We start from the raw sequence: 12,894 nt of genomic DNA on the forward strand, positions 1-12,894 counted from the left end.
CTCACTCTGTCTCATCCTCCATCTGTCTTTCTCTCCTCCACACAATCTGTCTCCATCTCCATCTGTCTTCCTCCTCCTCCACACGGTCTGTCTCAATGTCTCACATACAGGTTTTCTGTCTCAATCTGTCTCACCCGTCCTTCTGTCTCTCTCCTCCTCCACACAGTCTGTCTCATTCTCTCACATACAGGTAGTCTGTCTCAATCTGTCTCACCCGTCCTTCTGTCTGTCTCTCTTCCACACGGTCTGTCTCAATCTCTCTCATACAGGTTGTCTGTCTCAATCTGTCTCACCCGTCCTTCTGTCTCTCTCCTCCTCCACACGGTCTGTCTCAATCTCTCACATACAGGTTTTCTGTCTCAGTCTGTCTCACCCGTCCTTCTGTCTCTCTCCTCCTCCACACGGTCTGTCTCAAATCTCTCACATACAGGTAGTCTGTCTCAATCTCCATCTGTCTTCCTCCTCCCCCACACAGTCTGTCTCAATGTCTCTCTTACAGATAGTCTGTCTCAATCTGTCTCACCCGTCCTTCTGTCTCTCTCCTCCACACGGTCTGTCTCAATCTCTCACATACAGATAGTCTGTCTCAATCTGTCTCATACAGGTTTTCTGTCTCAATCTCTCTCATACAGGTTTTCTGTCTCAATCTCTCTCACCCGTCCTTCTGTCTCTCTCCCCCACACGATCTGTCTCAAATCTCTCACATACAGGTTTTCTGTCTCAATCTCTCTCATACAGGTTTTCTGTCTCAATCTCTCACATACAGGTAGTCTGTCTCAATCTGTCTCACCCGTCCTTCTGTCTCTCTCTCCCCGGCAGGTTCCACCTCCATCTGGCTGACGGTAACCTTCACCATTGAGAGATACATCGCTGTCTGCCACCCCATCAAGGGCAAGGTAGGTCACCCTTGAACCCCCACTGACTACTTCGATAAGGGCCTCTATACAAGGCAGGTCACCCTTGGCCCCACTATTTCTTGAATAAGGGCCTTTGTACACGGTAGGTCACCCTTGAGCCCCCCTTTTTACAAGGCAGGTCACCCTTGGCCACTATTTCTTGAATAAGGGCCTTTATATATATATATATATATATATATATATATATATATATATATATATATATATATATATATATATATATATATATATATTATCCCTGGGGATAGGTTAGGTTGGGTTAGGTCAGGTCAGGTTAGGTTAGGTTAGGTCAGGTTAGGTTAGGTCAGGTTAGGTTAGGTTAGGTTAGGTCAGGTTAGGTCAGGTTAGGTTAGGTTAGGTCAGGTCAGGTTAGGTTAGGTTGGGTTGGGTTAGGTTAGGTCAGGTTAGGTTAGGTCAGGTCAGGTTAGGTCAGGTTAGGTTGGGTTAGGTTAGGTCAGGTCAGGTTAGGTTAGGTCAGGTTAGGTTAGGTCAGGTTAGGTTGGGTTAGGTTAGGTTAGGTCAGGTCAGGTTAGGTTAGGTCAGGTTGGGTTAGGTCAGGTTAGGTTAGGTTGGGTTAGGTTAGGTTGGGTTAGGTCAGGTTAGGTTAGGTTAGGTTGGGTTAGGTCAGGTTAGGTTAGGTCAGGTTAGGTCAGGTTAGGTTAGGTCAGGTTAGGTCAGGTTAGGTTAGGTCAGGTTAGGTCAGGTCAGGTTAGGTTAGGTTAGGTTAGGTCAGGTTAGGTTGGGTTAGGTCAGGTTAGGTTGGGTTAGGTTAGGTTAGGTTTAGGTCTAGGTTGGTTAGGTTAGGTTAGGTCAGGTTAGGTTAGGTCAGGTTAGGTTAGGTCAGGTTAGGTTAGGTCAGTTAGGTTAGGTTGGTTAGGTTAGGTCAGGTTAGGTTAGGTTAGGTCAGGTTAGGTTTGGGTAGGTTAGGTTATGGTTAGGTTAGGTTAGGTTAGGTTAGGTTAGGTTAGGTTAGGTTAGGTCAGGTTAGGTTAGGTCAGGTTAGGTTAGGTTAGGTTAGGTTAGGTCAGGTTAGGTTAGGTTAGGTTAGGTTAGGTCAGGTTAGGTTAGGTTAGGTCAGGTTAGGTTAGGTCAGGTTAGGTCAGGTTAGGTTAGGTCAGGTTAGGTTAGGTCAGGTTAGGTTAGGTTAGGTCAGGTTAGGTTAGGTAGGTCAGGTTAGGTTAGGTCAGGTTAGGTTGGGTTAGGTTAGGTCAGGTTAGGTTAGGTCAGGTTAGGTTCAGGTTAGGTTAGGGTTAGGTTAGGTTAGGTTAGGTTAGGTCAGGTTAGGTAGGTCAGGTTAGGTTAGGTTAGGTTAGGTTAGGTTAGGTCAGGTAGGTTAGGTTAGGTCAGGTTAGGTTAGGTCAGGTTAGGTTAGGTTAGGTAGGTTAGGTCAGGTTAGGTTAGGGTTAGGTTAGGTTAGGTTAGGGTTAGGTCAGGTTAGGTTAGGTCAGGTTAGGTTAGGTCAGGTTAGGTTAGGTCAGGTTAGGTTAGGTAGGTTAGGTTAGGTCAGGTTAGGTTAGGTTAGGTCAGGTTAGGTTAGGTCAGGTTAGGTTGGGTAGGGTTAGGTCAGGTTAGGTTAGGTCAGGTTAAGGTTAGTCAGGTTAGGTTATGTCTAGGTTAGGTCAGGGTCAGGTTCAGGTTAGTTTAGGTTAGGTCAGGTTAGGTTAGGTCATGGTTAGGTAGGTTTTAGGTTAGGGTCAGTTAGGTTCAGGTTAGGGTTGGGTTAGGTTAGGTTCATGGTTAGGTTAGGTTAGCGTCAGGTTCAGGTTTAGGTTAGGTTAGGTCAGGGTGGTTAGGTAGGTCGGTTAGGTTAGGTCCGGTTAGGTCAGGTCAGTTAGGTCAGGTTAGGTTGGTTAGGTTAGGTCAAGGTTAGGTTAGGTCTAGGTCAGGTTTCCAGGTTAGGTTTGGGTTAAGGTCATTTTTAGGTTAGGTCAGGTTAGGTAGGGTTAGGTAGGTCAGGTTAGGTTAGTTTAGGTCAGGTAGGTTAGGTTAAGATAGGTAGGTTGGTTACGGTCCAGGTTAGGTTAGGTTAGCGTTAGGTTAGGTCAGGTTAGGTTAGGTTCAGGTTAGGTAGGTTAGGTTAGGTTATGTTAGGTTAGGTTAGGTCAGGTCAGGTTAGGTTAGGTCAGGTTAGGTTAGGTCAGGTTAGGTTAGGTTAGGTCAGGTTAGGTCAGGTTAGGTTAGGTCAGGTTAGGTTAGGTTCGGTAGGTAGGTTAGGTTAGGTTAGGTCAGGTTAGGTTAGGTTGGTTAGGTTAGGTTAGGTTAGGTCAGGTTAGGTTAGGTTAGGTTAGGTTAGGTTAGGTTAGGGTTAGGTCAGGTTAGGTTAGGTTAGGTCAGGTTAGGTTAGGTTAGGTTAGGTTAGGTTAGGTTAGGTTAGGTCAGGTTAGGTTAGGTATAGGTCAGGTTAGGTTAGGTCAGGTTAGGTTAGGTTAGGTAGGTTAGGTTAGGTTAGGTCAGGTTAGGTTAGGTTAGGTCAGGTTAGGTTAGGTCAGGTTAGGTTAGGTCAGGTTAGTTGGGTTAGGTTAGGTCAGGTTAGGTTAGGTAGGTCAGGTTAGGTTAGGTTAGGTCTAGGTTAGGTTAGGTTAGGTCAGGTTAGGTTAGGTTAGGTTAGGTTAGGTTAGGTTCAGGTTAGGTTAGGTTCAGGTTAGGTTAGGTTAGGTTAGGTTAGGTTAGGTTAGGTTAGGTTAGGTAGGTTAGGTTAGGTAGGTTAGGTTAGGGTTAGGTTAGGTTAGGTTAGGTTAGGGTTAGGTTAGGTTAGGTAGGTTAGTTAGGTTAGGTTAGGTTAGGTTAGGTAGGTTAGGTTAGGTAGGTTAGGTTAGGTTAGGTTAGGTTAGGTTAGGTTAGGTAGGTAGGTTTAGGTAGGTTAGGTAGGTTAGGTAGGTTAGGTTAGGTTAGGTTAGGTTAGGTTAGGTTAGGTTAGGTTAGGTTAGGTTAGGTTAGGTTAAGGTTAGGTTCAGGTTAGGTTAGGTTAGGTTAGGTTAGGTTAGGTTAGGTTAGGTTAGGTTAGGTTAGGTTAGGTTAGGTAGGTTAGGTTAGGTTAGGTTAGGTTAGGTTAGGTTAGGTAGGTTAGGTTAGGTTAGGTTAGGTTAGGTTAGGATAGGTTAGGTTAGGTTAGGTCATGTTAGGTTAGGTCAGGTTAAGTTAGGTTAGGTTAGGTTAGGTCAGGTTGGGTTAGGTTAGGTCAGGTTAGGTTAGGTTAGGTTAGGTTAGGTCAGGTTAGGTTGGGTTAGGTCAGGTTAGGTTGGGTTAGGTTAGGTTAGGTCAGGTCAGGTTAGGTCAGGTTAGGTTAGGTCAGGTTAGGTTAGGTCAGGTTAGGTTAGGTTAGGTTAGGTTGGGTTAGGTTAGGTTAGGTCAGGTTAGGTTAGGTCAGGTTAGGTTAGGTTAGGTCAGGTTAGGTTAGGTTAGGTTAGGTCAGGTTAGGTTAGGTCACGTAAGGTCATGGTAACAGTTGACATATGGGTCACTATGAGAGGTCAAGCCAGGTCAAAGGGAATGTGTTAGATACGTGTTGGTGGGTCAGTCAGTCCCCTCCCCCCCCCCCCCTACTCTCCCTCCACCACCACCATCCACTATTCCTCCACCACGGCCATCACAACTACCATCCACTATTCCTCCACCACTACCACGGCCATCACCACCATCCACTCCTACACCACCACCATCCACTATTCATCCCCCACCACAGCCATCACCACCATCCACTCCTTCACCACCACAGCCATCACCACCATTCACTCCTCCTCCACCACCGCTAAAATCACCACCATCACTTCGCCACCACCACCTCTGAAATCACCACCATTCACTCCTTCACCACCACCTCTAAAATCACCACCATCCCTTCTCCACCACCACCTCTGAAATCACCACCATTCACTCCTCCACCACCGCTAAAATCACCACCATTCACTCCTCCTCCACCACCGCTAAAATCACCACCATTCACTTCTCCACCACCACCTCTGAAATCACCACCATCCACTCCTCCACCACCACCTCTGAAATCACCACCATCCACTCCTCCACCACCACCTCTGAAATCACCACCACAATCGTCAGTCTTCCACCTCCACCACAACCACGTCTTGCGAAGGGTGTTGAAGGGCGAGCGCGCGTGCACGCGTGGGAGTGGGAGGCGTTGAAGTGAGGTGTTGGAGGGCGAGAGCGCGTAGGTGTTGAAGTGAGGTGCAACAAGTGTTTATCTGTGGAAGATATTATTACACACCCACCCGTCTCCTCACGTCTCACCGACCTTCCCCTAGGGAAACAGGAGCTCTCTCTCTCTCTCTCCCCAGCCTGGGGAGAGAGAGAGGCTGGGGGAGAGGGATAGGGAAGATGAAGAGAGAGAGAGAGAGAGAGAGAGAGAGAGAGAGAGAGAGAGAGAGAGAGAGAGAGAGAAGGGAGGCTGGAGAGGGAGAGAGAGAGAGTCGGGAGGGAGGCTGGAGAGGGAGAGAGAGAGAGTCGGGAGGGAGGCTGGAGAGAGAGAGAGAGAGAGAGAGAGAGAGAGAGAGAGAGAGAGGCTGGAGAGGGAGAGAGAGAGAGAGTCGGGAGGGAGGCTGGAGAGAGAGAGAGAGAGAGAGAGAGAGAGAGAGAGAGAGAGAGAGAGAGAGAGAGAGAGAGAGAGAGTTTAGAGTCAGGACGAGATGTTGACGATGGTTTACTGGTCCCCTTAGATAGTTACTGAGGATGGCGCGTGGCGCTCACCGCAACCAGCTCCCTGCGCCTCGTGAGTATGTATGAGCTGTTGAGGGAGGAGGAGGAGCGTAATGAGCCGGAGACGGGAGGAGACGTAAGAATTACGACAGCGAGACGACGTAATAACGCGCGCGAAGAAGAAATGATGATGCGGGTGGTAGTGGTAGAAAACGGGAGACCACTTCAGGAAAATGAGAGCAAGAGATGGGAATGGGGAAAGGAAACGGGGGGTGAGAGGGAGTAAGAGACAGGAAATGGGTGAAAAGGAAGGAATGGGGAGAGAAAATGGAACAAGGGGAAGAGGGTTGGAAAATAATGGAAGGATGTTAAAGAAAAAAAAAAGGGGAGGACTTGAAAGGTGAGGTAAGAAAAGAGACGGGATGGGGGGGGGGGGGGGGAGGATGCTGGGAGGAAAGAAAATGGAAGAAGGGAGTGTGAGGAGATTGGACAAGAGTGGGAGGAGGAGGAGGAGGAGATGAAAGGAAAGGAAATGGAGCGGAAGACAAGAAAGTAAAGGGAAAGGTGGAAAGAGGCAAGTAGTTAGACCTCTGTGTGTGTGTGTGTCTGTGTGTGTGTGTGTGTGTGGGTTTAATTGCCAATTTGGTCAGTACAGGGAGGGAAAGAGAGAGTTTCTATACTTTATCACACACATTTTCAAGAAACGAGAGAAAAAGAGGGTTCCTTTACATTTTCTCGAACGACTTCATTCCATTTCCACGGCATTCATGGACTTCATCCATCAGTCTTTCGCTGAACTTTTTTAATGCTCACATCATCAGACGAGTTTAAAGACTTAAAAAAAAAAAATAATGGGTTGTGATCAAGTCACCCCTTACTCTACTCTCTTTCTTTCCATTGTGGGAGTAAGTACCTTTACCCGATAAGTTTTCATCCCATTGTCTTGCCTCCTTATCTCCAGTCTTATCGTTATCAAGGGCCCGTTGCCATCTGTGACCTTGCTTAAGAAGGTGATCTTCGCCATAGGGCGTGGACGATTACTTTTAGAAAATCTAAGTAGGTGAATTCCACCACTTAGATTTATCATAGAAGTAAAGCAGACTTGATATTTTTTTCTCCCACATGAACGATAGATAGAGAGCAGATTTCTCACACATGATATATCATCTTAGGTTTTTTTTTTCCCTTTACATCCGTGAATTTCTTGTATCGCTCTCTCTCTCTCTCTCTCTCTCTCTCTCTCTCTCTCTCTCTCTCTCTCTCTCTCTCTCTCTCTCTCTCTCTCTCTCTCTCTCTGTTTGCTGTGTGTGTATGCATCTCTCACTCACTCACTCACTGACGTCTGCTGCAGGCCCTCTCTCTCTCTCTCTCTCTCTCTCTCTCTCTCTCTCTCTCTCTCTCTCTCTCTCTCTCTCTCTCTCTCTCTCTCTCTCTCTTTGGTATATGTGTGTGTGTGTGTGTGTACGTATGTACCTCTCACTCACCGACTCACTCACCTCACTGACTCACATGTGTACGTATGTACCTCTCTCACTCACTCGCTCACTGACTCACGTGTGTACGTATGTACCACTCACTCACTGACTCACTCACCTCACTGACTCACATGTGTACGTATGTACCTCTCTCACTCACTCGCTCACGTGTGTACGTATGTACCACTCACTCACTGACTCACTCACTCACTGACTCACGTGGTTACGTATGTACCTCTCACACTCAGTGACTCACGTGTGTACGTATGTACCACTCACTCACTGACTCACTCACTCACCTCACTGACTCACATGGTTACGTATGTACCTCTCACACTCACTGACTCACGTGTGTACGTATGTACCACTCACTGACTGACTGACTCACTCACTCACTCACTGACTCACGTGAGTACGTATGTACCTCTCTCACTCACTGACTCACGTCTGCCTCAGGTCTTCTGTACGGAGAGCCGGGCCAAGCGGGTGATCGTAGCTGTCTTCATCCTCTGCTTCACCCTGACGGCGTCCACGCCCCACGAGTGGGTCATTAACCAAGTGGTGGACACGGCCACGGGCCAGACCAAGCTGGTCATGAACTACTCCATCCTAGGACGGAACACCACCTACAAGAAGGTAAGATCCTCTTCCTCCTCCTCCGCCAACGCTGGGTCCTTCCTAAGCTCCTCCGCCTCCGCCAAGGCTGAGGTCCTTTCTAAGCTCCTCCTCCGCCAACGCTGGGTCCTTCCTAAGCTCCTCCGCCTCCGCCAACGCTGGGGTCTTTCCCTAAGCTCCTCCTCCGCCTCCGCCAACGCTGGGGTCGTCCCCTAAGCTCCTCCTCCTCCACCAAGGCTGAGGTCCTTTCTAAGCTCCTCCTCCTCCACCAACGCTGGGTTCGTCCTTGAGCCACTGAGTGGATGGCTTAAGATGTGGCAGCTGGTTTTGGCTAGTTGGTCTGCGAGTAAAGTGGGCAAATCCAGGGATGTCAGTGAGACGAAGGGGTCGATTCCAGGGACAGACTTAGCCTCAAGTAGCCTCGTATTTAAGCCTCAAGTAGCCTCGTATTTAAGCCTCAAGTAACCTCGTATTTAAGCCTCAAGTAGCCTCGTATTTAAGCCTCAAGTAACCTCGTACTTATACAAAAGTATTACTGGAATCCGCCTCCATAAGTTCACACCAGCGAGTGTGCCAAAGTCGCCCTTGGCTATGTTGTATCACTGGGAGCACGTGTGTGTGTGTGTGTGTGTGTGTGTGTGTGTGTGTGTGTGTGTGTGTAGACGTAGTTTCGCCGATAGAATTGGATAAAGCCGTCCACTCTCTCTCTCTCTCTCTCTCTCTCTCTCTCTCTCTCTCTCTCTCTCTCTCTCTCTCTCTCTCTCTCTCTCTCTCTCTCACCTCGATGCCTACGGATCATTTCTCGCTTTCTTTCGCCCAGCTCCACCCCCCCCCCCGGCTCGTCCTCCTCGTTCCCATGCACTTACTCGAATTGAATCTCATTCTCCATTGATCTTTGTGCCTCTGTCAGGCGATGTGTGTGTGTGTGTGTGTGTGTGTGTGTGTGTGTGTGTCTGTTTGTGTGTGTCTGTTTGTGTGTGTGTGTGTGTGTGTGTGTGTGTGTGTGTGTGTGTGTGTGTGTGTGTGTGTGTTTTACGATGAGAGAGATGACACTGGTGATGACCCAGGCTCTTAAACTTACATATGCACCATGTCTTTGATTTACACACACACACACACACACACACACACACACACACACACACACACACGTGGTATTGTGAGCCGACTGCCGTGTGTGTGTGTATGTGTGTGTGTGTGTCTTTGTGTCTGTCTGTCTGTGATTTACTGTGTGTGTGTGTGTGTCTGTCTGTCTGTCTGTCTCTGATTTATTGTGTGTGTGTGTGTGTGTGTGTCTAGTCTGTCTGTCTGTGATTTCTTGTGTGTGTGTGTGTGTGTGTGTGTGTGTGTGTGTCTAGTCTGTCTGTCTGTGATTTCTTGTGTGTGTGTGTGTGTGTGTGTGTCTGTCTGTCTGTCTGTATACCTGTCAGGGCAGGTATACGGCTCATAACAGACTTTTTCCCCACCCGTACAGACCACATGAACCATTCATTCTTCCTTTTGTATCTGTACCACCTGGACGTAGCCTCACACAGTTTGGATCTCTTAAAGCGATCAGGGATCTCCAACACCCCAGACCAAACCCATCCATTAAGCTTTAAGACAGCTGTAGAAGAAGCTGTCGAGAATCGTCGAAAGCAATATATATATATATATATATATATATATATATATATATATATATATATATATATATATATATATATATATATGTTACCAGTCTTCGTACTCACGCAAACGTAATTTGAAAGATGGAATGAAAATGGCGAAATGGCGAAGCGTTTCTCCAGATGGTGGTGGGGGGGTAACTGTCTTTGACACAGTATTTACCTTCCATTTAAGTTACTTTTTTTTATATAAAGGCGATAAAGTGAGAATTTATCGTGGCCGTATCTTCTCTACCGTACCTCACAACTTAATGGATTTAAAGTTTAAGGTTTGATATTTTTGAGGTGTCCCTCTTTTTCGCCATATTTGTGTTGCTAATTTGGATATGTGTGTGTGTGTTGTGTGTGTGTGTGTGTGTGTGTGTGTGTGTGTGTGTGTGTGTAACCCCTTATACTAAAGATGATGGCAATTCAAAGTTTGTCTTCACTATAACCTCTTCTACACCACACTCCTATCTTCCCTACACCCTCATCATCACTATACCCACATCTACACTACACTTTACCATTCACATGACACACTCATCTTCACTACACCGTCTACCTTACACAGGTCACTGGTGCTGTGACGAAGCCATGAAGTCCAGGTCTATAGCTCCGATATGTAGATCTGTCTAGGTTCGAACCCTAGGTGCGGCAGTCGGTCCACAGTCAACCCAGCTGTTCATCCAAACACACACACACCCGCAAAGGGTTTGGTCGTTAAAAAAGGGCACCTGGCTCGAGGCTAGAATACGAAACGCCCCTTTTTAAACGTCGTGCTAAACCCAGCTGTTCATCCACACATCCCCCCCCAAAAGGGTTTTGTCGTTAAAAAAGGGCACCTGGTTCGAGGTTAGAATATTAAACGCCCCTTTTTAAACGTCGTGCTAAAAAAAAAAAATGCTTGGACTGTTTTATTCCCCCTCGCTTCAAACCCAGTGACGTAAGCCTGTGGCCCAGGACCCCTTAATCAACGTTTAAATGCCTCCCAGGTGTAATGCATCGTTAACCGCTTGAATTACGTTGGCCTCGTTAAACATCAAGACGAGTAAGAGAAGGATGTAATAATGATGATGAGTTGAACGTAACGAGATGGGTAATTCGTCTATTGGATTATTTGGTCGTTTATGTGTGTGTGTGTGTGTGTGTGTGTGTTTATATGCCGGGTGCATTGTGTGGGGGGCGTGCATCCGAAACCCGTTTTCATTAGCCGTCGTGAGTATTCAGAAAACGAGATGGTCATTTAGGTGGGTGGACTGAGGTGTTCTGCAGTGTCGTGTGCTTGTTGTGTTCGTGTTCTGGGATTACTCGCTTGTGCTGTAGAAGGAAGGAAGGAAGGAGGGAGTAAGGAGGGAGGAAAAGAAGGAGGGAGTTTTACACTCGTGGGGGGGGGGTCGCCCCACTCCCCCACACTCCCCAACTCCCCCCATCTCTTGGACACCCTCTCTCTCCTAATATATAAAACTTCTAGGATGTATGTATGCTGTATTTGTCTATATATATATATATATATATATATATATATATATATATATATATATATATATATATATATATATATATATATCCCTGGGGATATGGGAGAAAGAATACTTCCCACGTATTCCCTGCGTGTCGTAGAAGGCGACTAAAAGGGGAGGGAGCGGGGGGGCTGGAAATCCTCCCCTCTCATTATTTTTTTTTTTTTGATTTTCCAAAAGAAGGAACAGAGAAGGGGGCCAGGTGAGGATATTCCCTCAAAGGCCCAGTTCTCTGTTCTTAACGCTAGCTCGCTAACGCGGGAAATGGCGAATAGTTTGAAAGATATGCTTGCATAGTGCCATTGTACAAAGGCAAAGGGGATAAGAGTGAGTGCTCAAATTACAGAGGTATAAGTTTGTTGAGTATTCCTGGTAAATTATATGGGAGGGTATTGATTGAGAGGGTGAAGGCATGTACAGAGCATCAGATTGGGGAAGAGCAGTGTGGTTTCAGAAGTGGTAGAGGATGTGTGGATCAGGTGTTTGCTTTGAAGAATGTATGTGAGAAATACTTAGAAAAGCAAATGGATTTGTATGTAGCATTTATGGATCTGGAGAAGGCTTATGATAGAGTTGATAGAGATGCTCTGTGGAAGGTATTAAGAATATATGGTGTGGGAGGCAAGTTGTTAGAAGCAGTGAAAAGTTTATATCGAGGATGTAAGGCATGTGTACGTGTAGGAAGAGAGGAAAGTGATTGGTTCTCAGTGAATGTAGGTTTGCGGCAGGGGTGTGTGATGTCTCCATGGTTGTTTAATTTGTTTATGGATGGGGTTGTTAGGGAGGTAAATGCAAGAGTTTTGGAAAGAGGGGCAAGTATGAAGTCTGTTGGGGATGAGAGAGCTTGGGAAGTGAGTCAGTTGTTGTTCGCTGATGATACAGCGCTGGTGGCGGATTCATGTGAGAAACTGCAGAAGCTGGTGACGGAGTTTGGTAAAGTGTGTGGAAGAAGAAAGTTAAGAGTAAATGTGAATAAGAGCAAGGTTATTAGGTACAGTAGGGTTGAGGGTCAAGTCAATTGGGAGGTGAGTTTGAATGGTGAGAGGCTGGAGGAAGTGAAGTGTTTTAGATATCTGGGAGTGGATCTGTCAGCGGATGGAACCATGGAAGCGGAAGTGGATCATAGGGTGGGGGAGGGGGCGAAAATTTTGGGAGCCTTGAAAAATGTGTGGAAGTCGAGAACATTATCCCGGAAAGCAAAAATGGGTATGTTTGAAGGAATAGTAGTTCCAACAATGTTGTATGGTTGCGAGGCGTGGGCTATGGATAGAGTTGTGCGCAGGAGGATGGATGTGCTGGAAATGAGATGTTTGAGGACAATGTGTGGTGTGAGGTGGTTTGATCGAGTAAGTAACGTAAGGGTAAGAGAGATGTGTGGAAATAAAAAGAGCGTGGTTGAGAGAGCAGAAGAGGGTGTTTTGAAATGGTTTGGGCACATGGAGAGAATGAGTGAGGAAAGATTGACCAAGAGGATATATGTGTCGGAGGTGGAGGGAACGAGGAGAAGAGGGAGACCAAATTGGAGGTGGAAAGATGGAGTGAAAAGGATTTTGTGTGATCGGGGCCTGAACATGCAGGAGGGTGAAAGGAGGGCAAGGAATAGAGTGAATTGGAGCGATGTGGTATACAGGGGTTGACGTGCTGTCAGTGGATTGAATCAAGGCATGTGAAGCGTCTGGGGTAAACCATGGAAAGCTGTGTAGGTATGTATATTGCGTGTGTGGACGTGTGTATGTACATGTGTATGGGGGGGTTGGGCCATTTCTTTCGTCTGTCTCCTTGCGCTACCTCGCAAACGCGGGAGACAGCGACAAAGTATAAAAAAAAAAAAAAAAAAAAAAAAAAAATATATATATATATATATATATATATATATATATATATATATATATATATATATATATATATATATATTCTACGCTGTATGCCCAAGTCTTCCTGTGTGTTAGGAGGTCGTAGATGGAGACTAGATCTTGAAAAGAAAAAAACCTTTGTATTTTAGAGAAAGTTCAAGAGATGGTGTGTGTGTGTGCGTGTGGGCCTCCTCCTCCTCCTCCTCCACTCTCCC

At 46.6% G+C, this 12,894-nt stretch overlaps 1 protein-coding gene across 7 annotated transcripts in view; it reads left to right on the top strand.

Moving 5' to 3' along the window:
• LOC139757588 (thyrotropin-releasing hormone receptor-like) overlaps nucleotides 1–12,894 on the top strand; it is an 833,567-nt gene that overhangs the window by 802,123 nt on the left and 18,550 nt on the right. For all 7 annotated transcript variants that reach the window (XM_071678214.1, XM_071678215.1, XM_071678216.1 and 4 more), the window contains 2 exons: nucleotides 820–896; nucleotides 7,499–7,678. In XM_071678214.1, the coding sequence (XP_071534315.1) occupies nucleotides 820–896; nucleotides 7,499–7,678 (257 nt within the window). The remainder of the gene's footprint in view (nucleotides 1–819; nucleotides 897–7,498; nucleotides 7,679–12,894) is intronic.

This window comes from Panulirus ornatus, chromosome 27 (genome assembly GCF_036320965.1).
Source record: "Panulirus ornatus isolate Po-2019 chromosome 27, ASM3632096v1, whole genome shotgun sequence".
Taxonomy (NCBI): domain Eukaryota; kingdom Metazoa; phylum Arthropoda; class Malacostraca; order Decapoda; family Palinuridae; genus Panulirus; species Panulirus ornatus.